At 34.6% G+C, this 26,364-nt stretch overlaps 3 protein-coding genes and 2 non-coding genes across 6 annotated transcripts; 3 read left to right on the top strand and 2 right to left on the bottom strand.

Moving 5' to 3' along the window:
- Positions 1-7,228: 7,228 nt before the first annotated feature.
- On the bottom strand, positions 7,229-12,910 carry LOC122291642 (guanylyl cyclase 1). Of its 2 annotated transcripts, XM_043099466.1 has the most exons (10): positions 12,751-12,910; positions 12,158-12,639; positions 11,927-12,048; positions 11,431-11,542; positions 10,493-10,567; positions 9,956-10,044; positions 9,586-9,647; positions 9,292-9,364; positions 8,159-8,234; positions 7,229-7,569 (listed from the first exon to the last, which is right to left on the bottom strand). In XM_043099466.1, the coding sequence occupies exons 2-10, from the start codon at positions 12,290-12,292 to the stop codon at positions 7,495-7,497; spliced, it is 819 nt and encodes a 272-aa protein (XP_042955400.1). In that variant the 5' UTR covers positions 12,293-12,639; positions 12,751-12,910; the 3' UTR covers positions 7,229-7,494. The 2 variants fall into 2 exon arrangements, with proteins under 2 accessions (XP_042955400.1, XP_042955410.1); XM_043099476.1 differs by lacking the exon at positions 12,751-12,910 and having other exon boundaries at positions 11,927-12,070; positions 12,158-12,301.
- A 7,112-nt stretch (positions 12,911-20,022) lies between these two features.
- LOC122291628 (rop guanine nucleotide exchange factor 5) lies at positions 20,023-23,722 on the top strand. Its single transcript, XM_043099441.1, has 7 exons — positions 20,023-20,687; positions 20,984-21,100; positions 21,243-21,397; positions 21,867-21,941; positions 22,029-22,319; positions 22,620-22,976; positions 23,069-23,722. Exons 1-7 carry the CDS (start codon positions 20,366-20,368, stop codon positions 23,564-23,566), a joined length of 1,815 nt encoding a protein of 604 aa, XP_042955375.1. The 5' UTR covers positions 20,023-20,365; the 3' UTR covers positions 23,567-23,722.
- Positions 23,723-23,751: 29 nt separating this feature from the next.
- TRNAP-AGG lies at positions 23,752-23,823 on the bottom strand. The gene has a single exon. It is a non-coding gene; the product is annotated as a tRNA-Pro (tRNA).
- A 499-nt stretch (positions 23,824-24,322) lies between these two features.
- On the top strand, positions 24,323-24,394 carry TRNAD-GUC. Its single transcript has one exon. It is a non-coding gene; the product is annotated as a tRNA-Asp (tRNA).
- Positions 24,395-25,284: 890 nt separating this feature from the next.
- On the top strand, positions 25,285-26,265 carry LOC122291651. The gene has a single exon (XM_043099486.1). The coding sequence runs from the start codon at positions 25,533-25,535 to the stop codon at positions 26,046-26,048; it is 516 nt and encodes a 171-aa protein (XP_042955420.1). The 5' UTR covers positions 25,285-25,532; the 3' UTR covers positions 26,049-26,265.
- The last annotated feature ends 99 nt before the right edge of the window (positions 26,266-26,364 follow it).

The following is a 26,364-nucleotide window of genomic DNA, read 5'->3' as shown; positions in this document are numbered from 1 at the left end:
TGAAACACCCCCAAAAAAAGAAACGGATTCCAAACTCTTATCAATTGGAATTTAATGAGTTTCCCGCCAGAATAGAAAGGACTTATTCTTTAGTTAGGAACTTACCTGCCGAAAAGGACAGGCGTTGTTCAAAGGAAAGGGAACGGTGTGGTCCTTTTTCCTTTTTAAAATATATTTATACAAGAAACTATTACATAATTTTTATACAATTATTTATTTATATATTATTTTTTAAAATTATGAATTTTACTATATATAAATACAATCGCATATTAATCTATATATAAATATTAATTTATTCATATTTAAAATTTAAATTAACACTATTTTTAATAAAATTTATTTTTTAACCAATCACATCATATTAATACACAATTATACTTGCAACTATATTTTCTTAAAAATTATTTCACACAACGAACTGAAATTAATATGATTGGACGCTACTTATTTACTACTTGACTGTATTTACTCTCACTTATATATTATTTGTGGCTTCGTCTTTGGAGAAAACTTTTGAAAAATGATAATTTTAATTATACAGTGCCAAATTGTCTCGCTCTCCTTTTGAAGAAACTTAAATAAATATAAGATTAACATAAAAACATTAATTTTAATAATATTATTATTTATTTTAAAATTTTATATATAACATTTATACAAACCACTACTATTAGAGCACTCACAATTGATTAAAATCCTGAAAGAAAAGAGCTTAAAAGTGCATCCAAGAGATTATGCATTTTATTCTTATTTTCAATTTATATACAGTGTTGTCTCTGTATATATAAAATGGACTGTCTACAAATGTAAAAATTATTTTTTTTTTATATTTTTTTGTACTTTGCCTCTCACAATAATTTGTCTATTTGTACTTTTGGTCCTATCAAATATTAAAAAGTATAGTATTTAAAAGATATGAAATAAAAATAAATTAATTAATGTATGATATATTATAAAAATTAGTATATAAAATAGAAAAAATATATTTTAATTATATATTTGAAAAAATAAGATAAATAATCTATTGAGATTTGAGAGAGCTCTTACCGTAAAACTTTTATAAGAGAAAGTGAGTAGCAAATTAGAGAGAGGCAGACAGCAGGCTGAAGTTCAAACAATGCTATGCTGTTGTTATTCATTTATGGCAATATATTATATTATATTAATACAGGAGAGAGAGTGGAGGTGTTTGCTTCGTTTTCCCGCGAAAACATTGTTTGAATTTCCCGCCGAAAGCCAAGAGCGAGACGGTCACCCAAATCAACTCAACCGTCGCTTTCAAATGATATCTAGGACTACGACATGTTATCATCGTCATCTTTTATTTGTCATTAGTTGTATCTAGCTTTTCTGATCTCGTGCTCCTCGTCGTTCGAAATTTGAACTCAACGGTCAGATTTTTGTTTTTTGTTTTGTTTTGCAGCTATTTCCCACTCATCTGGGGGCACAGCCGAAGCTTCATGCTAAAGCCATTGTTTTTTTGTTGTTTTCTGCATTGTAGGAACTTATATCAACAACAACACATGCGACTTCCTTTCTTTTTTCTCTGGTGTTTGGAAGTATGTTACGTTTGGACTTTGGCATTACCAAGCTGGGTTTGTTTTTGTGCTGTGAAGATTTTAGCAGACGATACATACATAGGAATCAGCTGTTTGATATATAGATATGGCCACAACATTTCTGAACCTCTTTTGAATGCCCCAAATAAAAAAGGGGCGGCTTTATATGATAATTTGTACCGTTCTGCAAATAATTATATAAATCGTAGTGGTTAGGTTATGTTAATTTTTATTTAAAATTATTTTATCTCACTTAAAATTTATTAAAAAAGTAATATTACATATTATTGTGAAATGGATAAATACTATATAGTCATTTTAAAAATAAAATAAAATTTCCTTTATTTATTTATTTATAAAATAATTACATCACTCACTTTTATAATAATCATTTCTTTCACTGAAATACTGTTTTAAAAAAGAGAGAGAGTAAAACTATAAAAACATGGAATTGAATTCCTTTTTGAGCTGATCTCTTTGTTATTTGCTTTTTTCTTTAAATTGAATTCCATGTCCCACCCTGTTCAGTGGAGTAGATAATAATCTAGTCAAGAACTGCCTTTCACGTACTTCGGTGCATCGAGGCGAAACATTTATTTCAAACAATAAATATATATATATATCTGTATAAAGCTATTATACCTGAGTGGTACCGTTCAACCGTTTGATAAATTTTTTTTATTTTTTAATTTAAAAAATAATTTTAAGTGTATTAATATATATTTTTTATTTTTAAAAAATATTTAAATATATTAAAAAATAAAATAATTTTTTTTTTTTTCCAAAAAAGGACCTCCGTAGCACGCCCGCGGTAACAGCTGAGCGATGATATTTGATATTTGTATGATGATTCGGTACAAAAGTACCTCTCTTGGATTGATGCTACTTCGAAATTCAAAATCTGACGTGAAAGTTGTCATATTATAATAGTTTGTTGGATTTCGAACCACTTTGTGTAATAGCATTATTTATTTACAGTATGGGAGGGGATTACACAGGCGAGGAGATAGCAAGAAATACTATAGAGTCAAAGTGATTGAACAGGGTGAGGCAGAAGCACCTATCATGATTGTACGTACCAGTAATTATTTTTGTAATTTTGGATGTCTGCAGTCTGGAGTCGAGTGTGTGAAGTGATGAACAGTAGATATTTGATTGATTTAAATATCTTTTGTTATTTGTTTCCTTGGTGGGGACTGAGGGAAAGAGGGTGAAATGAATGCTGTGTCCTACATTATTGGGGCCATCTACCTTACAAGTCATACCATCTCAACATCCCTTAGATCTTAAGCTTCTTTCTCTCTCTCAATAAAACTAACTCCAACCATTTCCACTCTCCCACGTGTCCTCTGGACTTCTGAGCTGGCAAAGTTTTACGGGATAGGGGCCTACTCCATTCTGCCATGCCACCAACACCCAACCAAAAGCTTTTATAAAGATGTTCTGTTTTAAAGTTACTAGGTTTGTTTTTTAATTATGTCGGACCCACAAAAGGAAAGCATCACAACCCCTCGATTTGCCTACACAGCTAAAGTACTATATATGGTACACAAGATGAGATGTGGGGTGGAGTGGTACCTCATAATATTGTCTTGGATATTGAGTAAGTAATTTCAAATTGTTTTTTTTTTTCATGGGTGGTGTGGTTCCCACCTTCACATGCATGGTGTACTCAAATTGAATGGGATTCAGATAAAGAGTCAAAGATTAGTTTGAATCTGTTAGAAAGAATAATGTAGACTACATTAGCAATAGAGTGGGTCACATGGGCAACATGGAACTGGTGCACGTGTGGGCTGCTTCTCTTCTCTGCGTTTTCGTGTACTGGAAAATTTCCAAGGCCTGTGTGACCACATGCTCTACCACCCCCTCGGCCCTTAACCAAGCAAAATACTAAAAACAAATTCAATTGCGTCATTTGTCGGCTACGAAAAACTCTTTACGGCTAAATAGTGTGTTAATAATGATATAGAAATTGTAATTATTTAAATAGCCGTTAAGACAATCCTTTTAAAAAAAAAAAAGAAAAGGAGTAGCAGCATTGAATAGAAAGGTAATTTTGTCCGCCCCTTGGTTCAAGATCAAGCATATCAACATTATCTGAAATTTGACTTATAATATGGGCATTAAGTTAGAGTGTTAATGAGCCAACCCGACAAAACAAGGGTTTCCAATGAGCCTCCGGCAGATATCTCACAAAACATACATTCATTCGCATTTCTTGTCTTGTGTTTGGTGATGTATAGTGCCTTCTACGTGCAAGCATTGGCATTCAACACCTTGTACAAAATTTATACAAACACCATATGGGGGATCAATGAGGTCCCACTCATATTAGACTCCAGACTAGAACAAGTAGGAGGAGACTCCCGCATAAATTAGAAGTTAGCATTGTTGAATCCCATGTCTGTTTATGGAGTTGGTTACCTAATTAACGGAAAAAGGAGACTGGCCCCCCAAAATTCTAATTATTGCCAGTACTGCCTTATATTACCTTCACTGCATTTGACTTTAGCCCTTACATCTACCTACCTAATTTATCGATTGGGGCCCCATAAAAATTTTGCTAGAATTTTGTATGATGATGAATCATCGACATGATTCTATGCACTGATTCTCTATTTCGAGATGGCAAAGCGCTAAACGTATCGCTTATTTTATGTTCAATTACCAAGTTGCATGCATCTCTCGCCCATTAAAAAGAAAAAGAAAAGAAGCCAATTAGAAAAAGTTGCATGCATCCAGCATCCTCCCTTTAAAATCGGATGTTTTCATTCCGCAACATAGTGGGCTCCAACATTGTGTGGCATACAACGTAGATCAGAAGGCATCTTGGATGAAATGTGATTTTCCTTGAATATATTTTGATAAACCAGTACAATCCGTTGAATTTGGGAGTTGCAGATCCAGAATTTGTCTCCAGTTGTGAAGACAAATGGAGCTGCAGATAAATCCGACTTTGGATCTATCGATAAGGAACTTCAATACAATCTTGAACTTGGACATAGAGAACAAATAAACGAGGGATTGGGATATTATTCGACAAAGAAATAAGAAGAAAGAGAGATTGGGATTTATAAAACTTAGCTTCTTAAAATTGCTTACATTGAATATGGTAGATCATCCATTTTATTGGTTGTTAGACGAATTGTGTACAAAGATCGCGACAAGACAGTGAGATGGATCTAATGACAGAGATACAAAGATCTCAACCCTTTTGTAACAGTTAACATGGCCTTTAATTTGCACTTCCTAGTCGTCGGTTGTAATGTTCACATGATCATTGTCGTATAGCGATAGGCAGCTTGCTTAGGAATGGCTGCACATGCATTTTTCGTTTTTGTTTTGTTTTGTTTTGTTTTGTTTTTTGGGTTCTCCTTTGTAAGCACTTTCCCTGTGCCAATATGATAAAATATAAGAAAATGGGCTTAATCAGGTATATATACTCTCAATCCTCTGAGTAAATATAAGTTAGCAACAAATAGACACGCAATTAGTTAACGCTATTGTGTAAGAGTTCATGCGTAAGGGGAGCATATGATCTTATTTGCAGTTAAAACAGAGAGAGAGAGAGAGAACAGGTTTAGCTTTGTCGCGAAATTAAACCAAAACTAAGAACATTCACATTTGTTCTCAATAAAATTTCTTATAAGTTAGCTAAAAATAATATTTGCTAAAAGTTTTTTTTAAATTTTACTCATCTTTCAAAAACTTTTTACATTCTATTCCCTATACTTTCTATATTCTATTAAAATAATATTTCTCTATTATTTCTTTATTACTTTTTTCTTACTATTATTTACAAACTTAACTACTCAATATTTCTTTGTTATGTTTTGAACTATGACTCTAGTAAATATCTTAAACAAAAATTTAAATTATTTTTTTGCGGCTATGATAATATTTTTAAAATTTTTTTTTATATTTTTGTAATTATTTAAATTATTTTTAAAATTATTATTTAAAACTATAACAAATATTAGTAAGATAGAAATTGTACATGATTGAAAGAATAATTTATTTTATGTATTAGAATAAAATATTGAGAAAAAATAATTTAGAAAATAAATAGTAGTTTTTCAAATATAAAGAATTACTATTTAATCCCTAACCATTTTTTTCGGATGTAAGAGATATTTTAATCAAAACTGTATAATAAACTTTAAATTATAAAGAATTTGATGCTTTGAAGCACCAAATGTGAATGCTATAAGGCTTATAGCAGATCATGTGATCACTAAGAACACAGAATCATGGGGTCTGTGTAAGGAGCTACGTGTTCCATTGTTGCAGGGAAAGAGCTATTATAATTTATGTCGGCAGCATTGTTTTGAGAGATTGCTGGAAATATGTCTTCCACTACCGCTTCCACCGTCACTTTGATCGAACTTTATCTTCCATCTCTTGCTGCCTTGGCTACACCATGGCCACCCAATTAATAATAATAATCAATGGTAATAGAATATCTTCTCGATTAATAATACATATAATTGTAGAGTATACAAATTATATAGTTTTTTTAAAATAAAATAGTTTATTATTAAAAATTTAATATTTTTTCATATAAATCTAACATTTATTTATTTTATTTAAAATGATTACAGCATATGCTTGTACACTCACGCAATTATATTTTTCTATCTTCCCTCCATCCAATCGATTATCGGGAATATGCATCAATATGGATAAGGCTACCATGCCACTCTGAATAATACTTGCTTTGAAAAATTAGCTTCCTATATTTGACTAACGCATTTACACATTATTTAAGACCAAGTACAAAGAAGTTGAATGACAGGTCAAGATATAACAAAGGGTGTCCCAAAAATGTGGAGAGAGAGCCCCCGAAATAAGGGCGGCACCATGCTTGTGGGGTCTCTCTCTCTCTCTCGCGCGCGCGACACCAAAGTGACCAGAGTTGTAATTTTACTACTTGCAAAGAACTCAAAACGTCACAGTATGATCACCCACAGAGGCGCCCATCATATACACGCACAACTACTTGATTGCCGACTCGCAGATGCGTAACGCAGGCATGCTTTTAAGGCAAACACGAAGCTACAAATCTTCAGCCATAGCGAGGTTTGCCTTTAGCTATACAAAGCCTTCAATTTCCTTGCCTTTATTACTGCATCGAGGAACTCATGAACTAGGATAATGCTTCTCTTGAGAGTAATGGCTACATGACAAAAATATGCACGCCTTCATTTATCTTTTGCTGAATAAACATGCGTGTAATTAAGTCGCGAAAGCTGCCAGCAATCCCTTTCTCCTTTCCAATTTTGGGGAATATCGCTTTCTGGATCACACAGATTTGCCTTGCCTCATAGATGCTGTTTCTAACTTCGAGCATCAAACATAGTGAAACATTAGATGAATAACACGAGGAAATATTCCCATAAAAAAAAAAAAAAGAGGAAATATTATATTCAATAGTAAAAGAAAAAGGAATACGAATTGACCAGAGAGAGAGAGAGAGAGATCAGAAGATTGATGCTTAATCACAATATCCCACATAAAAGAATACCTGTGAAAACTTCTACAGAGAGAACATAAGGCAGAAAATACAGCCGATTAGGAAAGTAGAAGTCGCCATCTCAATTAATTAAAGTCTAGTACTGAAATGAGCTTTCCTAATATATGGGAAGACAGCACACTCGCCAACATTATGGGAAACAATACACAAATTTCAATTCTAATTAAGCAATTACTACATGGTTTTTGTACAACTCATGTTTGATCTGTACAAAATACTTTATAGAGCTACAATCTACGCAATCCCGAGTAGTTACAAACTGGTGCTTACTACTGGGATAACAAACAATGACAACTAAAAACTCAAATTTCTAAAAGTAAATACTATACAACAAAGAACTTTTACATATGCAAGAAAATGATTTAAGAAGCGACGAAAATCCAAGAAAAATAAAAATCACAAATGAATATTCACATCTGGATGAAGTAGCACTGAAGGGTTGTTTTGCTTCTCACTCTTCTCCAAAGATATCTGCACGGATAACCAAACCAAAAATTTGACAATCGGTACAGCTGTCAGTTGAAATTTGTATCATGCATAGATTTATCTCTTATTTTGTTTCCTCTTATTTACACTTTTTAGCTTCATCACACTAGCCAAATAGGTCAGATGTGCAGTTAGCTACCACAAAAGATAGAATGCTGCCCTTGCATCCTAAACACCCAATCCTGGTTTCACTTGAAGTACAAGCTGAACTCAAAATCTCTTATTCTTCTTTTAATTCTTTTTTTCTGTTTTTTTTTTTTTTTTTTTTTGGGGGGGGGGGGGGGGGGGGGGGGAAGCGTGGGGGAAGGAGGGACTCTTTGGGGGTAATCGGATTTATTGGGAGAAGGCCAAGTAGGCTGATTATTGTTCAGATCCTTTCTTTTTTAAGACTGGCAACCAAAGGGTTGATGGAGTCCACCATTGACAATTTGAGATCAACCATGGGAAGAAGTATGGACACGTTGAAAGTACAACTGGAACTGGTTTTAGATCGTTATACTTGATAGGTAGATATGCGTGGGTTTACACCATATGTCAATAAAAGCATGAGTTGACAGATCATAAAATTGATTACCAAAAGAAGATCCTCATCGGTACCAAAGCATTTCCGTGCTTCTTCTAGACACTTTGAAGAGACCCTCTCATGTTTCCTGCACAATATTTCAAGTCCATGTTTCCTTTACATGGTAACCAAAATTTTCACCAATAATCAATGCAGTTGAAACTTGCGCGTGCAAGTACACTAAGAAAATGCATCTGAAAGATTATACCAATATGACTAGACTTTTTAAGCACTATATGATATGTTTAAGCACAAGAGGGAAAAAAAAACACGAGGAAATATCAAGATGTTTAGTGAACCATCTTGAAGTAACATGGTCAGCTTAACATATGAGTACTTTTTAAGTATACATACAGACATTAATCCTAACCTAAAGGCTAAAGCTACGTGGATGCTTGAACTCCCAGTAATATCAAAATTGTGCCACTAAGTTCAGTTCAGCTGCATTGTGCATGCATGCTACTGCACTTGTAAACAAATCTGGCCATCAATGCTCGTACAGCTGATCATTGTGAGTTGGTCATAAATTGCGCTCAACTATTTAAAGTACATAACATAAATTGTAAATTTTTTACAACCTCGATGTTCCACCAAGGTTCTGAATGCTGAACCAAAATCTAACCACCATTTATTAACTTCATCAAACAGCAATAGAAGTAGGAAGTAATTATTGGAAAGAAGATGGATCTGTATTTTTTGTACTTCGTTAAACTTTCTCTGCTGGAATAAGAACATGGTCTGGGATGCTCATAGATCGAGAAACTCATGGAAAGTATAATAAAGCCAAAATTATGATGAACGGATATGAATTGAATGAAAGCAGCATGTATCGTTGTAACTCTTTGTTCAACTTAAATAATTTGTCTGCTCATGAATTCTCTTACATTGCCATCTCACCTTGGCGTGAGTGGATCTATTTGTCTGGTGTGTGCATTTTAACACTATGGTAGATGCATTAAAAGAATTCACTGTCAAATCACTCTCCATCTCTGAGATCCTTAACATTATCAATGTTGTTGAGCCAAAGGTACCCATTAAGATGATAATTATAGTTGTAATCATCTTACAGAGAACATAATCTCTTATGGTGAACAGTATGATCATGGATGTCATTAAAAGTGAGGGTGAAAAAAAATGGATAATACCTGGAACTTGCGGGATCTCTAATCTCAAACTCATCTGCATCAGTGTCATAGCCGCAAATCACGACATAGTGACCTATAAGAGACATTAAATAGTTGGTAAAGAATTTACAGGGGGCATGCAAATAACTTCAACAAACAAACATAAAGACATACATTACAGCAAGGGAGCATCATTTGTTAATTATGATTTCATAACGCAGCAAGAGATTATAGTGGCCAAGAAAGATAAATATACTAATTGTAATGGTCAAATAAACATAACTAATGCATTAGAAAAAGAAATGCGCCCCTCACCAGTGTAGCCGGAGTTGCTGGCAAATAAGCTCGGAACACTAAAATTTTCAGGCCAAGACTGACTGCAAAGCCAAATATTTAGCAGAAGCATTTAATTTAGCTCATTTCTCATACAAACATTCATATAAACTACGAAGTCATTCCTATAAAAGAAGAAGCAAAGCCTTTAGTTTGATACACATGCATATTCAGGAGAACAACATGAACTAAAGAAAATAAACAATGCAAATACTATGGCTAGATGAAGTCTTGGAAATTTGGTTGTAACAACAAAAATGAATGCTACATGGTTGTCAAACAATAACTTCAATTAAAGGAGAACGAAATTTAAGCAGAAAAAAGTAGAATGCAGAAATTAGGGATCCCATACCTCAACTTGTATTGATCGACTAACGCAATTGCAATATACTTCCCCGACAAAATCAAGACAGAGATTTCTTCACCACTGATTGAACTGCACTGTTAAAAATAAGGTTCAGTAACGAGGTCCAAGTAGATTGTCACACAACACCTGAATAAAGAATGTAAAGACGGTACTGTTTTGGGAGAGGACGATAAACATGACAAAAGTTTTAGGTCTTTTGATTGGTTTTTTCCAACTAATTAGGCCCTAGACTCAATAATTTTAACACTCTAATGTGAGCATTCAGGTCTTCAAGTGATTTCCAAAGGAATCCAAATAAAATTATAAACATTAAGGAAATAAATCTAGATACTTTTACACAAAGCTTCAAGTGTTACATTTGATTAGAAACTAACAAACATAGCCATCCTATTTGTCATTTTTTTTTTCAGAAAAATTTGCTGCAATGAAGTTACAAAAAAAGAAGAAGAAGATTTAGCCGTGTAAAACTGACATGATGGTTCTATAATTAAAAGAATGCACACTCGAATGAATGGATTATACATTTATATTAATTCCAGCTTCCCGTGCCTTTTGAAATAGCATATCAACTCGCCCCAAATCATTAGGTAACTGATCCTGCACAATATCCAAATTGTATTTTTATGAGTATGTATTAGAGTGACAGCAAGACAAACTATTTTTGATGTCCGTATTAGCCATTTCACTTTTCAAGTTCCACAAACAGATCACATCTATACAATGGGTGAGTTGATTAAATGGGGGAGCTTGTGAAATATAAAATTACTTTAAGTCCTTCACATATCATGACACAAAATTTTTTGACTTCAAAATTACTTCTTCAAAAGCATGACAAGCTATATAGTGTATACCAGATCAAAAATAATAACAAGAACTAAAAGCAGGCATATCAAAGTATAATGTCACATCTTAGAAATTAGGAAAATTCCTTCCTACCTAATGGACTATATATGTGTGTGCATATACGTAGTATATTTTGTATGTGAAAGATTGCCAAAGATAAAACAATTCATATGGTCTTCACACCAACAAAACTGCAATATTTCTCTAAACTGATGTAAAGCATGTAAGCTGAAAGAAATGTATGGGCATAAGTCACAACCGCTCTAGAGTAGGTGGTAGATACCAAATTACATGTAATGAGAACAGATTAAACAAAAACTAATTATTGCCTTTCGCTTGTGTTGATGGTAATGCAAAAATCAACTCTTAGAACTAACTAAGCATTGATAAGACACTCCAAGCAATACAAAGCATTCGCATCGTTTCATCTGGTAAGGTATTTTATAAACCTGATACTGTAGACTAATGCACCCATTTCAGCAATATAATATAGTCCCTAGTTATAATAAATGTTTAGCACTAGCAACAAACAAGATGGAAAAATCTGTTGCTGGGTAGGAAGCAGATGAAAGTAACTATCAAGCCATAGAAAAAAAATGGACGAATGTTAAGATCACCTTGTAAAATGTTTCACCAGAATAATTTGGGTTGGCCCCAACAGTTACCGTGAAGAAGGAAAAACTAACAGGAAACCTAAGCAGCAGATATGCGAGATCAACGGTCCAAATGCTGCAAACAAAGTGCCAACAACGAGATATGTAGATCAGCTTATTGAACCTTATACAGCCAACGGCAAAGATAGATAGAAAGTATGCATATGACAATGGACAACTGTTTAATGTTATCAATTATTACAGTACTAATATTGACATTAATAATTAAAGTAATTAACTGGTACAAAATCTAAGCGCTAGGTCATCTACTTGCATACTCTGGGGTTTTAGCTGGTTTTCAAGTGTCTAAGACTTGTATAGTTTTTATTTTAAACAGAAACCTTAAACTTTACCTCCTATTAAAATTAAGCTTATCATACCAAAATGAACTAAATTGGTAAAAGCCGCAAACTACAAAACCCAAAGGATTGAAGCCATAAATTCATCAAAAAGAAATCACCTGTTTGTGCAGCACAATTCACTTAACACCTCAAAATTACAGGTGATCCCAAGAGATTTTAGGACCATCAGAACACAGGCGAGGCCGCAATCCCAAGAATTTAGCTGGTTTATGTGGGGTACCTATAAGCACCAACAGATCGACCTTGACAGATTCAAACAAAATGAAACTAAATAGCTATATCCATGAAAACTAGACTTCAATGTATGGACAGAATGACAATCTACTCACTTCAACAAAGTAGGAGCGGGGCAAGACCTCCTCATGGTGTAATTCTACCAACCTTAAACGATCTCCGTCTGATACTGCCCGTTCTTCTTCATCGGTCTTCGGAATCTTGTTGAACAGAAAATATAACGGCCACATGATAATGGCCTAATTAACTACGCAATTGCCGCTGTGGCTCTAAAACTTGTACATTAGAAACAAATATCCTGAGCAGTAATTATTCGGTTAGCCTTGAACACAAAGCTATTCGGATCCCGAAGGCATAAAATTCCATCACAAATCCGTGCAATTCACGTATGTATGTATGTATGTATGCATAGTATAGCTTAACGGCAATGAAGTTCGATGGAATTGGCATGCGTAATATAAAAAACTCAAGTCGGTATATGACGATTTTTCATTGATATGGTGAAAAATCAATTCGCATCAACATCCATCAACGAATTCAAGGAGCGATTACAAGGTACTGATCATCAGAGACTCAACTGCAGAGAAACAAAGGGGGATCGGTAATCCAACCAAGTCATGGAGCTTTAGAGGAGCGAATAAAATAAAATCAGAATCAATCTTCGAAAAATTCATAATTAGAAATAGACCTGAATGGTTATCCGAGATGGAGGAAACGGATTTTGCTCATTTTGAGCATACTTTGTGCGACAATGCCTCTGGTCTGGAAGATCCTTGCCATAATACAGTAGTCAAAATACTTAGCTTTTAATGATGGATCATGCTACACCCACTTGCGAGCTGACGTTAATAGTTTTATTGTTTTTTTTTTAAAATATTTTTTATTATATATAATTTTGTAACATTTTTAAATATTAAAAAGAAAAACAATTTACAATATTATTAAAAAATATTTTCTTAATTACGGAAAAAAAAAAAAAAAGCAATAAACTAGTCCCGGCGGTAGGGAGCTACCAGCGGTGGGACTGGTAATCTAGCATTATCCTTTAATGATTTTTCATGGTAATTGGGTTGGGTTTAAAAGGCTGATAGTGACGGATGAGATTTTAAAACGATATGGGCTCCTGAACTCGACTTTACGAAAGACCGCTAAGAGTATTCACATTAACTTCACTAAAATTATTTTTAAAATTTGATAAAAAGTACAAATTTTTCATAAATTTAAAATATTCCTATCCATAATCTTATATTAGATTATCTATTGAATTCATCAAAATAATAATATAATATTATTTTTTTAATAATAATTTTTTTTTTTCATTTTTAGCAATTAAACTAACTATAGGTACATTAATAATTTAATTTTATACTTAGGTCTGACCATAAATCCAAAACTGAAATGAAATTAAGGTTGCAGGGGAAAAAATGAGAGAGAAAAAATAAAGTACAACAGTTGGGAATTAAAATGTAGTAAAATAACTAGTTGATGAGTGTATAGTAACCCTTCAAATTTGAAAGAAACTATAGATTTACTGTAACTCAAAACTCCCAATTTCTCATTTGACAGCTATAATTTACACATATTCATCATTTTATACATTTGGCTTGGATTTTGACGAAGCCAATGTCAATGCTCTAAGAGCATCCATATCGGTCTCGCCAATGTCAAGTCTAAATTTTAGTTAGAATTGCAAATTTTAGCTATAACCAAATTTTTTAGCTAAGTCTATCATATTGAATTAGTTATTTTGAAGTAAAAATAATAATATAATATTTATATATTTAAATAATAATTTGGCTATACAACACAAAACACTGAACAATTTATGCAAGTGGCTTGACGGAGGCATGCAAAAATAGAAATGAAAATGAAAACAAAAACAGAGACAGAGGCATACGACGGAGCTAGGCGGCCCACAAGTGGCGACGGAGCTGGGCGGCCCACAAGTGGCTCGACGGAGGTCAACTGCGCCAGAAGAAAACGCCGTCGATCTGCATGGCCCCGTGACTGAGAGAGAGATAGAGTGATCATCAGAGAGAGAACGGAGATGAATTTAAAAAACAGATCGCACGGCGTTGAGGGAAAGAACCTCACTGTGAGACGCAGCCGTTAGTGCGGCTGACGTGCAGTACTTGGCGGCATCTTCTGAGGCGATGTGGAGGTGCAGCAGCATAAGCGAGGCTCCGGTTGGCAGCCCTGTTTTTCTTTTCTAAAAACAGAGCTCATTGGTCAAGTACTCGGCGGCATCTTCTGAGGCGATGTGGAGGTGCAGCAGCGTAGGCGACGACGTATGGTTGTGCAACGGGCGAGAGCACAACATTCTACTATGTTTTGAGGTTCTCCAATTACTGAAAACGAAAACAATTCCATGCGACGGAGCTCCGGCGTAGAGGACAAAAAAAAAAAAAAAAAAGAAGAAGAAAGAAACGAGTTATTGTAAACAACTGCGAGGAAACGAGTAAATACAAAAAGTGCGAATCCGAGGGAAATGGGAGGTTGCGGGTGAAAAAAAAAATTATAAACTAATGCATGGACTCGGTACAGTAGCTCGCCAATGTTAGCGAGCAGCTTACAATTACTGTACAGTTTATGTCAAACTTTTGAAGTTTGACTAGGCCATTACAAGCCATTCACGTCTCCAAGTTTATTTATTTTAAACTTGCATATGGCATTGGCGATACTGATACGGATCCTCTAAGGCAATTGCCGAAGCTCAGGTTAGCAAACGTGGCCACTATAATTAATTGAGATTGCTAGAAGAAGCTGCGACACATTTTAAATATCATAAGTTATCAACTTATTTTTCCCTAATTCCCTAAATTCAAAATTTTTTTTATGAATTACTCCTTCATTAGCTAAAACGGAAGTACCTATAATACGTGATTGGTATTGTAAATAATTTCTATGTTTCTCGTCCAAGGTAACGACTGATATACGGTTGTTTATAAGAGAAGTTTTTATTTTTATTTTTTTCCCCCTTCACACTGGTGTTTGACAACAAAGTTCTGATTAATCCTGAGGTGCACTAAACCTCTCCATAATGAATTTCCTGCAAGCTCATCTGAAGTGATTCTAGGATAAGTTCTTTTAGTCCAATGATCTTTATAAATTGTTTATACTAAAGAGGATTCAAATTTGGACCTGAATAGAGCATACGATCAAGACTAAAGGGCTTGTATTGGGGTTATGGTTGGAATTTTAAAAATTGTTTAAATAGCTTTAAAAAGCTCTTTGTTGAACCTAAGGTTTTAAATTTTATGTAATCATATATCTACACATAGATTTTGATGATAACAAATGAATTTAAAGAATAAAGAAGTCTCAAGCTCAAGTTGTCTACACAATGGAGTCAAGCACATCAAAAAAATAAGTATAAGCAAAAAGCAAATAAGTTCACATTAAAGTGATAGAGTAATGTTGTAAATCTCTTAAAAATTAGAAATTAGGATTAAAACTCAAAATTAATATTTTATCATAAAGCATTAAAATACTTTTTTCACATGTGCATGAATATTTTGAAAATTAAATTTAAAAATTTTGAAAGATGATTGATTGTCATCTTTCACATGTGCATACCTTGATTAAAGGGTTGAACTTTAAAAATATTAAAGATGATTGGTTGTCATATTTCATATGTGCATGTTTTATTTGAATATTTTCAAAAGTGATTGATACTATTTTTGACTCATACAAAAGGTAGATGTTTTTGTTTGAAATATTTGAAAAGTAAAATGTGCTCATTTTGTCATATGCAAAAAGTAAAAAGATTATGTTTGATTTTTTTGAAAAGTAAAGTGTGCTCTTTTGTCATATGCAAAAAGTAAAAGATTATGTTTGAATTTTTTGAAAGTAAAGTGTGCTCATTTTGTCATATGCCAAAAGTAAAAGATTAGGTTTGAAATATTTGAAAAATGAACGATGTTGTCTTTGACAATTGAAAAAGAAAAACCTTTTATTTGAATTTTTTGAAAACGTGAATGATGTTGTCTTTGACATGTGAATCTTTTAAATTTGAATATGAAGTCTTATATGCCTATAAATAGATCATTTGAGAGCTTCACATTCACAATATTTAGAGCATACAATATTCATTCAAAACTTTCATCCTCCATTTTCTAAACATTGAGCCTTAATCCTTATTCATTTTGAGAGATATAGTTTGCACTGTATTGTTCTTATTTCACTCATTGATGAGTATTTTTTGATAACCTACCCACTATCAGCTCTTGTATCAGTAAAAGGGTGTGTATAACACTTGTGCATGTAGAAAGTGTTCTACACAGGGAATAGTTGAATCACCACGTGTAAAGTAATGGCAAGTGTAGATGGTGTTCTACACGGATCCTTTGTAGCGGTGTTATTTAAATGTGTAATAGGTTTCTATTTCCAGCTGAAAGAGGTTGAATAGTGAATTTGAGAATCCTCAATGGATAGCTTGAGGTGAGGACGTAGGTAGTGGGGCCGAACCTCGTTAACATACTGAGTTTGCTTCTCTCTTACCTTTACTCTTTATATTTATTACTATTTCGTATTTTGTTTATATTTTATATGGTATATTTGATTTATAATTGTTATTTATTTTAAATACAACTCAATTCACCCCCTCTCGTATTAGTCATCTGGGCAACACTCTTTAATGGAAAATTAAGTTATTTTGAGTGTTATATATTAAAGTATTTTAGGTATAGTTTGGTAAGTGAGAATTTTGATATGAAGATTTTGAGTTTCAAGATGAAATATTAAAATATTATATTTTTAGAATATTATTTTTTGAGATTTGAAAAAGTTAAGAAAAAGTTAAATTATTTATTATATTTTATATAAAGATTTGGAAAAGTTGTAATGATGAGATGAGAATTTTGAGTTTGAGATGAGAATTCTTGAAGGCTAAACAATCTCAAAGAAGCTAAAAATGACATATGAGGAAAAGTATCAAGATTTTTCTTCAAACGTATTTTTTCAAATAATGTGGAACGTAATTCAAATTTTAAAAGGACCGTTAATAGACGAAAAAACAATGGAGTCAAGCACATCAAAAAAATAAGAATGAGCAAGATGATTAAAGGGTTGAACTTTAAAAATATTAAAAATGATTGATTGTCATATTTTATAGCAATCTCAAACATGCACTAAAGCCTTTACCACTTGAACCAACTCCTATATTTGTTTAGAAAATAATTAAGGCTCAATTTGGATTAAGAGTTTATCTCAACTCATCTCATCATTACAAATTTTTTAAATTTTTACATATAATAAATAATTTAACTTTTTCAAATCTCAAAATAATAATAATATTATTAAAAAATAATATTATAATAATATTTTATTTAATTTTTATCAAAAACTATTTCATTACATCTTTCCTATCCAAATCTGAGCTGAATGTGGGTTCTAAGAGATAGAAACAACGGTTGCTGCCTGTTGGATTGGTCCGGTGGTGGTCCATTGCAATTTAATAGTTAGAAAGAGTAATCCGTTTATAGTAGTCCCATCAAGTCACGGTCGAGGGTTAGTGGTCCAACATTTTCAAACTGCTGGCCGCCAACCACCCCCACACAAATTCTTTTCATTTTTCATTTAAGTTAGGTTTGACAGTTCAAATTTATCATTTTAAATTTTAAATTTTAAATTTTTATCTTATTATTATAATTTTTTTAAATTTTTATATAAAATATAATAAATAATTTAATTTTTTTCAATTTTAAAATAATAATAATATTAAAATATAATATTTTAATATATTATTTTAAAATTTAAAATTCTCTCCTTATTACCAAACCGAAATTAAGACTAGGTACTTGATTGTTTAGCATCTCACATACGAAGAAGACACACCCATCCCCAAGTCAAAATCAGAAGTTGAGAAGGTTGAATAGCATTGCTTGAAAGTATTATATCGGTTGTGCCCAAATTGTATCGTCTCAATTTACTAACCTATACTGAATTACTGATGCATATGTGATTAAAGATAAAAAAAATTTAAAACATAGAATATTAGTATTATTTTTGACATATTATGGAGTAACCTTTCAAATTAAATTTTGCATTTTAAGGGAAGTAGGAGTAAAATAATTAAAAAGACAATTTGTTTCAAGTACTCTTTGAAAACCTTTATATTACACATATTATTTACGTGATATAATTTAATTTGTAATATTTAAATTTTAAATAATAGTGTAAAAGCATTTAAATTGAAGATGTAAATTTAAAACGAGCGGAAAAAGGTTAAAACACTGGCATGATCTATCCGCCCAAGGGACCTCAGCATAATTGGCGAAATAATTAGCGACCCAGCGCAAGTAAATTTGTGGGCACATCGAACACTTATAAATGCGAAAGGGAAATCTGTGTTCTTTTTGGTTTACTGATTTGCATGCACATTTGGGTATTCGATCCACCCCATCTTCGAAATGGGACTAAAAAATTGAGTTGGAAAGGAGGGATACAATTCTACTGAAGTAGTTGAACTTTTGCATAAAGTCAAGGGTTTCTGCTTTTGCTTTCTCAAACGGCTATAGAAAAATGCTTTTTTTTTTTTTGTTTTTTGTTTTCACACTTGCTCTTTCTCAGAAAATCAATCATTTGTTTAACCACATGTTGCTAGCCGTTGTTGGAACCTTGACCTTTTGCACTTTTTTATGTTTTCGGTTGTTTACTTTTTAGTAGGAACTTTGGAGGCACGTAATTGGGATTGTCATTCGACTCAAAAGGATAGAAGAAATTTAAAGAGCCCAAAACATTAGAGGAATGATAAGCGAAATTGGGGCTGGACTTGGAGTTGGAGTTGGAGAGGGGGTTGGGGATCGGATGGAATAGGCCGATTGGAGGGAGAGGTGGAGGGGAAAGGCCAATACGAAGCCGACTGCCTCTCCATATGCACTAGTTAAAGTGAAACCCGTACGAATGTTATTCATAGCCAACATTGTGTTGTAAATGCTGATTTACCATATTATGAGACAGCATGCTTTGAGGAATGGAAACTTGGGGCCGAGTTGATGATTTAGGCATAGTGGAATGCTGTTAGGAACTTGGGCATAGAATTGGCCTCATTCGTATATTGTAAACAATATTTGTTACTGGGTTCATTCAGAAATTATATAAAACTGGTGCCAAGTCATCAACAAGCAGCAGCCAAAGGAAACAGAAAAGAAAAGAAAAAGGCAACGGCAAGTCGCTACAAAAAATTCAAAATAAGTTTAGATTAGAGGAGGTCCTTTTCGCGGAGGACGGAAATAACTGCTACTAAACGGCTATATTACCTAATCTCAAATTCATTCAAAAAACGAGTGCAAGATTACTGTATTGTCCTTCATCCACAACAATTACACATCTCTTGGTAAAGTTTGGTGGTGCGCCCAGTCATATGCTTAAAAAAAATGACATGTTCTAAATGCTGATGGTGCAAATCAAAGTACACATTTAACAGGACTGAGTTGGATTGTGTACCCGAATTCAGAGGCTGTAATCACTCCTAAAACTCATTGATAAAATGGGTTGGGAAGATCAAATTCAAATCCTTTCTTAAAACCCATCACATGTCCCCCGAACCTAACCCACCCCTTCCATTTATTTCCACATTTTCCATACCGTGATTCCCATTTCTCCCATATTCTCATCAATTTTCTTTTGTTCAACACTTCATTCTCACAACTAGGAGGCTGTGGATTTCTTTAATCAAATCAAAATACTTGAACCATGAAATTGAACATTCTCAAAAGAATTGCCAAGTCTATAACAAAAATTATAAAATTCCAAAACAAAGCGGTTTAACAAATAAATTTTTTTAATTTGAAGGCCATTTTGCCCACAAAATAATTTTTCTTTTTGCCAAAAGAAAAAGGAAAGAAGTGCATAGCCAAGGGTGAAAATGTGAAACTTTGTAGTGGCATTGACGATGGTTACCACTCCTGAGCCAACAGCTAGCCTTATTTTATTAGTTTTTTGAACTTTGTACGCATTCAGAGAGAGAGAGAGAGAGAGAGAGAGAGAGAGAGACGTTGGCAAAGGCATGTGGCGAGTTGCAGTGACCCTTAAAGCTTTTGAAAATCAAGATTTTCAGAGAACCAAATCAAAAGGCCAAGCCCCAGTTATCTGATCCCCTCATCTTCCTCACAGTAACAGCAGGCCTAGCAATCATGGTTCAGGCTAGCCCACCTCACAGAACCCTTTGATTTTTCATACCCTGCTTCCTCACTTAGCACTATAACCATGCTTATACTCGTTGAAACGTAGGACCAATACTGGCTCATTTACTTGACTTCGCTTTTGGGTTTCGAAAACTTTCTTGTTCGATAAAGGTTTGGATGGAAACTTTGGTAAAGAAGAGTGGAAATTTTCAAAAGAGAAAAGATGGGTCTGGATCTTTTGGTGATAATGGGGTTCGAGCTGAGTCGCACACCGATTCGAGCACCGAGTCTAGGGAGAGCAGCGGTTCTTCAAGATCGAGCAGCGAGACTACGAGTGGGGAAGTGAAAGCAAAAGGGTCTTCGTCGCCGCCTCCGTTGGGTTGGCCTATTCGTAAGGCTCAAGTAAGCAAAAGTTCGGTTTCTGATATTGGTCAAAGTGAACAGAAACAACCCCATTTGGCCGATTCGACATTTGAGAAAACGGTCTCCCAAAACTCAGGTTTGTTATGCTTGGTTTCTAACAAAATTTAAGAAATTCTCAATAACTTCAGATTTTGAACGTTACTACTCTTTCGTATTTTAAGACCTGAGAAAGAGGTAAAAAATCCACCGGACTGAGTCTGATTCAACTAAATTTGCTTAATAGAGCTGTTTTGGAAAGCCAGAGAACGCAAACTTAGGAATTATATGTTATCTTTTCTCCGGTTTTCTCAAGAACCAAACTGTCTAAGAGTTGGTTATTATACCCTTCTCATTTTATTATCTGACCATCTCTTGTAAACAATGCTCAAACAGCGATGGATATGATGAAGGAAAGATTTTCAAAATTGTTGCTTGGTGAAGATATGTCAGGGTCTGGGAAAGGGGTCTGTACAGCATTAGCTATCTCAAATGCCATTACCAACCTCTGTGGTATGCTCTCTCTCTCTCTCTCTGTCTCTCTCTCTCTCTCCCCCCCCCCCCCCCCCCCTCGCCCCTTGTTTAGCGTTTGATGGAATTATCCCAGGTTAATGTTTCGATTACTTCATCTGACCGTGTCTATAAAATCATATAGCTACCATTTTTGGGAACCTATGGAGATTAGAACCGTTGCTTACTGAGAAGAAAACAATGTGGAGAAGAGAGATGGAATGGCTACTTTGCGTCAGTGATCACATTGTCGAATTGATACCCACTTGGCAAACATTTCCCGATGGGAGTAAGCTTGAGGTATTGCAGATGGTAGTCCTAATTCCAATTTTGTACATGTTAAGATCTCGAGATTAATATAGTAAAATATTGTTTGGTTACGGTGGAAGAACATAACAAAAGTTTGAATCTTGAACTTTTCACTATTAAACTGGGTAAGTAGAAGAAAAAATGCTACGACCGCTATAATTGAACGATTATGATTTTTATTTTTTTAACTTAAAGGCGAAGAAGTGATAAGTAGTGAATTGGGTTTTTTGTTTTTAAATATTTGAAAAACATTCTCGGTACAATGGTTGAAGGAAAAACATAAAAATAAAAGTGCATTTACTTATCGGTAGAATGCAAGAACACCATTCTCGGTCCCTAACATTGTCCGGAAGAAAAATCTTGAAAGTAAATATGGGCGAGACCCCAAAAGGATCATCAAGTAGTTATGTAATGTACTATTAATTCAAGATTTTTTGTTTCTTTCTCGTGCATTCTCCAGGTCATGACTTGCAGGCCGAGGTCAGATATTTTCATCAATCTCCCAGCTCTGCGTAAACTAGACAACATGCTTCTTGTAAGTTTCAGTCTTGCTTGTTTCACACTATACTAGTTTCTATTTAGTAGTCATTCTTAATTTGTTAGGAATTTTCCTTTGTGACAGGAAATATTAGATAGCTTTGTCGATACGGAGTTTTGGTATGTTGATCAAGGTATTGTAGCTCCAGATGCTGATGGGTCAGCCTCCTTTCGCAAAACAATTCAGAGGCAAGAAGAGAAGTGGTGGCTACCTGTACCCCGCGTTGCTCCTAGCGGCCTCAGTGAAAATTCAAGAAAACTGTTGCATCACACACGTGAATGTGCAAGTCAGATATTAAAAGCTGCAATGGCCATAAACAGTATAGCTTTAGCAGAAATGGAAGTTCCTGAGTCATACTTGGAAGCTCTTCCAAAGGTTTGAAAATCCAGCATAGCAGGACATGTAGATGTTTTACGTACATATTTAGTTGGGGTCTACATTTCAAATTATTGATGGACCTTCCCTTCTCGAACCCTTCCACACTACGCTGCAAAACTAAAAAACAACACACATACACACACACTGACACAACCGTAAAACTTTAGCCTTGCCATTTGTAAACAAGTGTTGGATTCTTTGATGTTTTCTCCATTTGGTTCATGATATTTCTTCAACTCCTGAAATGATCACCATTCAAATTTGCCTGATATTGAACTCTTTGTTAATTTGCTTCAGAATGGGAGAGCGTGTCTAGGGGATGTTATTTACCGTTACATCACATCAGATCACTTCTCTGCAGAGTGCCTGCTCGATTACCTTGATTTATCCTCAGAACATGTTGCACTTGAGATTGCCAACCGTGTTGAAGCTTCCGTATATGTATGGCGTAGGAGAGCTCACACAAGACTCCCACCTAATCCTAATCGCTCCACTGCAAAGTCGTCGTGGGAAATGGTCAAGGACCTAATGCTTGATGGGGATAAGAGGGAGCTGCTTGCAGAAAAAGCTGAGACTCTCCTGCTTTGCTTGAAGCAACGGTTCCCTGGTCTGACACAAACTACTCTCGATACTAGCAAGATCCAATGCAATAAGGTTCAGATTATCTACTTTTGGATCAACTTGTCCCTCTTAATGCCATTTCCCTTCTTATCTCTTAAACAATAACTCTGTTTCCTAACTTACAGGATGTTGGAAAATCCATTATTGAGAGCTATTCAAGAGTCTTGGAGAGCTTGGCATTCAACATTGTGGCTCGTATTGATGACTTACTATATGTGGATGACTTGACCAAACATTCAGACCGACTGTCATCAGCTCCCACAGTTAGTGTGATTTCACACAAGACAGTTTCAATCCCATACTCGGTGCCTGACTCGAGCACTCCATACAAAACAACTTTTTCCACTCCAAGCTTTTCACCTGCACCGTTAATTAGCCCTGCCAGGGGAGAGAGAACTCCTTTTCTCTTCAACCGCCATAGCAAGCCTCCCCGCCGTGGATTTGGGGTAAAAAGAGTCTTGACGAACTATCTTGGTGTTGACTCGAAGGCAAGGATTAGTGGCAATCCAACTGAAGTTTTAACAACTTCAACGCCAAAGCTTAGTAGTAGCACAGAAGGTTTGGAATGTCATAAAGAATCAACAGCACACCAAAATGGGACCAAATTGAGCCAGGCTCGCTGAGCTTCTAGTTATTTATTCACTTGTGATCAACAAACGTGTGTCATATAAAAAACCTTCTGCTGTAACCACTTATTTGTAGTTATGAGCTCGGAAAATTAACGTATTGGTCACCGATTTGCTTTAGTCATATATAGAATGATCTGTTAATTCTATTCACTTATGGGTTGGAAAAAAATAATCTTGATGGGGCATTCCGAGAATTGAACTCGGGACCTCTCGCACCCTAAGCGAGAATCATACCACTAGACCAAATGCCCATATGGATTCTGGGACGAGCTGCTTAAAGCTTTCTATATACACATATGTACATACAAAATTTATGCCGTAATCGAGAAAGCAATCGTATGGTGAAATGATCCTTGCAGGGAATCATTGTTGGAAATTTAATCAGGACGAGGACGGATAAACTATGAATGGATGAGCTAGTTCGGATTAACTGGTTCAGAGACAAATAATAGCATGTGGGAAACGGAAGCAGGACCGATGAAAATATTTAGGGTGTTTGTAAGCTTGTCACACGATTATTTGGGTCATTTGTGTCAGTCCAGAGGATTACCAATTAGCTTATTTTTCAATGAATAAGATGTAAATATTCATCTCTTTCTTTTAATTATAAGATATGCCCTATTTACTCCATAAAGAAATGGCTTCTATAACTAGAGAGTTAATAACAAGCTATGCCCAATTCAAAGTCTAGGCTACAAAATTTTTTTTATCATGTGAATTAACTAGCGAGTGATGAACCAAGTCAACAAAGTCGTTGTAGTATAGTGGTAAGTATTCCCGCCTGTCACGCGGGTGACCCGGGTTCGATCCCCGGCAACGGCGAAATTTTTGTACTTTGCCTATTAGGGAATATCTTGGATGCTCCCATGTTTCTCCTCGTGACATTACGCGTCGTGATATAACTCACAATGTTGGGCACCTCGTGAGCCAATAGCCCAATATGCTTCGGTATTTGAATGGTTGTTTCAAACCAGCCTATTGGACTTTAAATACTTAAAAACTCTGCGGCCAGTTCACATCTATTATAAATGGATGATATCAGTAAGTGCGGCAATATATAACTTATTTGTTATGAGGAATAATATTTATTTGCCATAAAATATTATAATAAAAATAATACTTATAGATATAAAAAGATTTTATATAAATAAATTCATAAATTAATATAACTTCATGTCTAATATTTTTGTGACTAAGTCTTTCTTAAATGGTAAAGTCAACTTCCAAAATATGTTATTTTATATAAGTATTTGGCTACATCTTTGCCTAAATATTAATTAAATACAAACATATTTTAATTTTAAATTTTTAAATTTTAAGTTTTTCTATTTAATTATTACATAATCATTATAACTTTTCTAAAATTTCAAATAAAATACAAATAACAATTTAATTTTTTAAATAATAAAATAATTATATTATAATACTCTTTTAACTTTAGATTTTTTTTATTTAACTTTTTCTCGCTTATTTTTAAAAATTTCATAAAAAATTTAATTTAATTTAAATTATTTTATTATTATTCAAAAATTATATAACTATTATTTATAAATTTCTCGTCCCATTCATCTAATCAAGCCAAACGAATCTGGCATAGAATTGAACTGAACAGCACAAAATTTGTGCAACTAAATTCATTCCCACTACTTTACTACACGTGCGTACAAAGCAGTCTTGTGCGTCGAATAAAGCAAAGCGGAACGCTTGTCCTAACAAACATCATTTGTACACCTATGTTGTTTTCTTAGCCCTTTTTCTTTTCTTTTATTGCTTTCTTGGGCCAAAAATTGCAGCATCAGCTGTCAAAAGCCACTCTCTGTGTCTGCAACTTTACCACTTCCCATTCTAGACCCAACTACCCACCCAAGATCTGAAAAAAGCTTCTCCGATCCGGAACCCTACCGTCCGATCACTCCCGAACTCCACCCCTTCCACCTTCCGATCACCCTCATCTGCCAAAATGCCCACTAGCATCCACATCAGCGCCCTAGACGGCATCGTAAACGTGAACTCCCTCTTCACCTTAGCCGTCTTCATCGGCCTGACCTGGAACCCTACCGACCCCAACAACAACCTTATATTGGAACCCTCCTGCAACCCTGGCCCTTCGGTTGCCGAGGACCTCGTCGCCTTCCACGTCTACTCCTTCAGCTCTTTTCTCTTCTCCAGTCTCATCGCCCTGGGTCTCAAGCAGGCCATCCGGATCACCAAGAGCCCCGCCTACCACCCGCCAGTAGAGTTCCTCGCCCACATCAACCGGTCTCTCCTGCGTGTCGGGATGCTGGTGTCGGGTATCGGCTCAGTTCTCGGTTGTGGATTCTTGATGCTGGCTCTGGTCAACGTGGTCCAGATCAAGCTTGGGACTTTGGCTTGTGGAAGCACACAAAGCTTCGCAGCTGTGGTCCCGCTCGTGATTTTGGTTCCCATTGGGCTTCTCGTGTATGTTTGTATGGTTTTGTACGCTTTTACTCGCTAGGTTAATGTAACTTTTTACTTTCTCTTGTCTGTTCTTTTGTAATTTATGCGTATTGTTGGAGTTTCTTCGTCTAAAGTCTAAACTATGGAAAATCATGCACAGAAGATACGCTTAAAGGCTGTGAGCTCATATTCTGATTCGTCTAATATTGAAGTTTTATCTCAGGCACACTGAATTGTAGATGACTTGAGCTTCTGCTCATTTTTTGTCACTGAAATTACTTAATTTCATGAAAATTCTCGTCGTTTAGCAGTTTGTAGTTAATTATGGCAGCTTATGCCCATCATGTATTAAGTTCTAAAAATTTTAAGTATTT

The sequence above is a fragment of the Carya illinoinensis genome, chromosome 1, assembly GCF_018687715.1.
Source record: "Carya illinoinensis cultivar Pawnee chromosome 1, C.illinoinensisPawnee_v1, whole genome shotgun sequence".
Classification (NCBI taxonomy): domain Eukaryota; kingdom Viridiplantae; phylum Streptophyta; class Magnoliopsida; order Fagales; family Juglandaceae; genus Carya; species Carya illinoinensis.
Note: the sequence above shows the minus strand (reverse complement) of the source record. Positions and strands in the feature narration are given on the sequence as shown.

Coding starts and splice junctions, on each gene's coding strand:
- LOC122291628 (XM_043099441.1), top strand. CDS start 20,366: ATGGAAACTTTGGTAAAGAAGAGTGGAAATTTTCAAAAGAGAAAAGAT. Junction 21,101..21,242: donor TGCCATTACCAACCTCTGTG/GTATGCTCTCTC, acceptor AAAATCATATAG/CTACCATTTTTGGGAACCTA. Junction 21,942..22,028: donor AACTAGACAACATGCTTCTT/GTAAGTTTCAGT, acceptor CCTTTGTGACAG/GAAATATTAGATAGCTTTGT.
- LOC122291642 (XM_043099466.1), bottom strand. CDS start 12,292: ATGTGGCCGTTATATTTTCTGTTCAACAAGATTCCGAAGACCGATGAA. Junction 10,568..11,430: donor CTGGTGAAACATTTTACAAG/GTGATCTTAACA, acceptor GATATTGTGCAG/GATCAGTTACCTAATGATTT. Junction 9,648..9,955: donor GTCGATCAATACAAGTTGAG/GTATGGGATCCC, acceptor TTGGCTTTGCAG/TCAGTCTTGGCCTGAAAATT.
- LOC122291651 (XM_043099486.1), top strand. CDS start 25,533: ATGCCCACTAGCATCCACATCAGCGCCCTAGACGGCATCGTAAACGTG.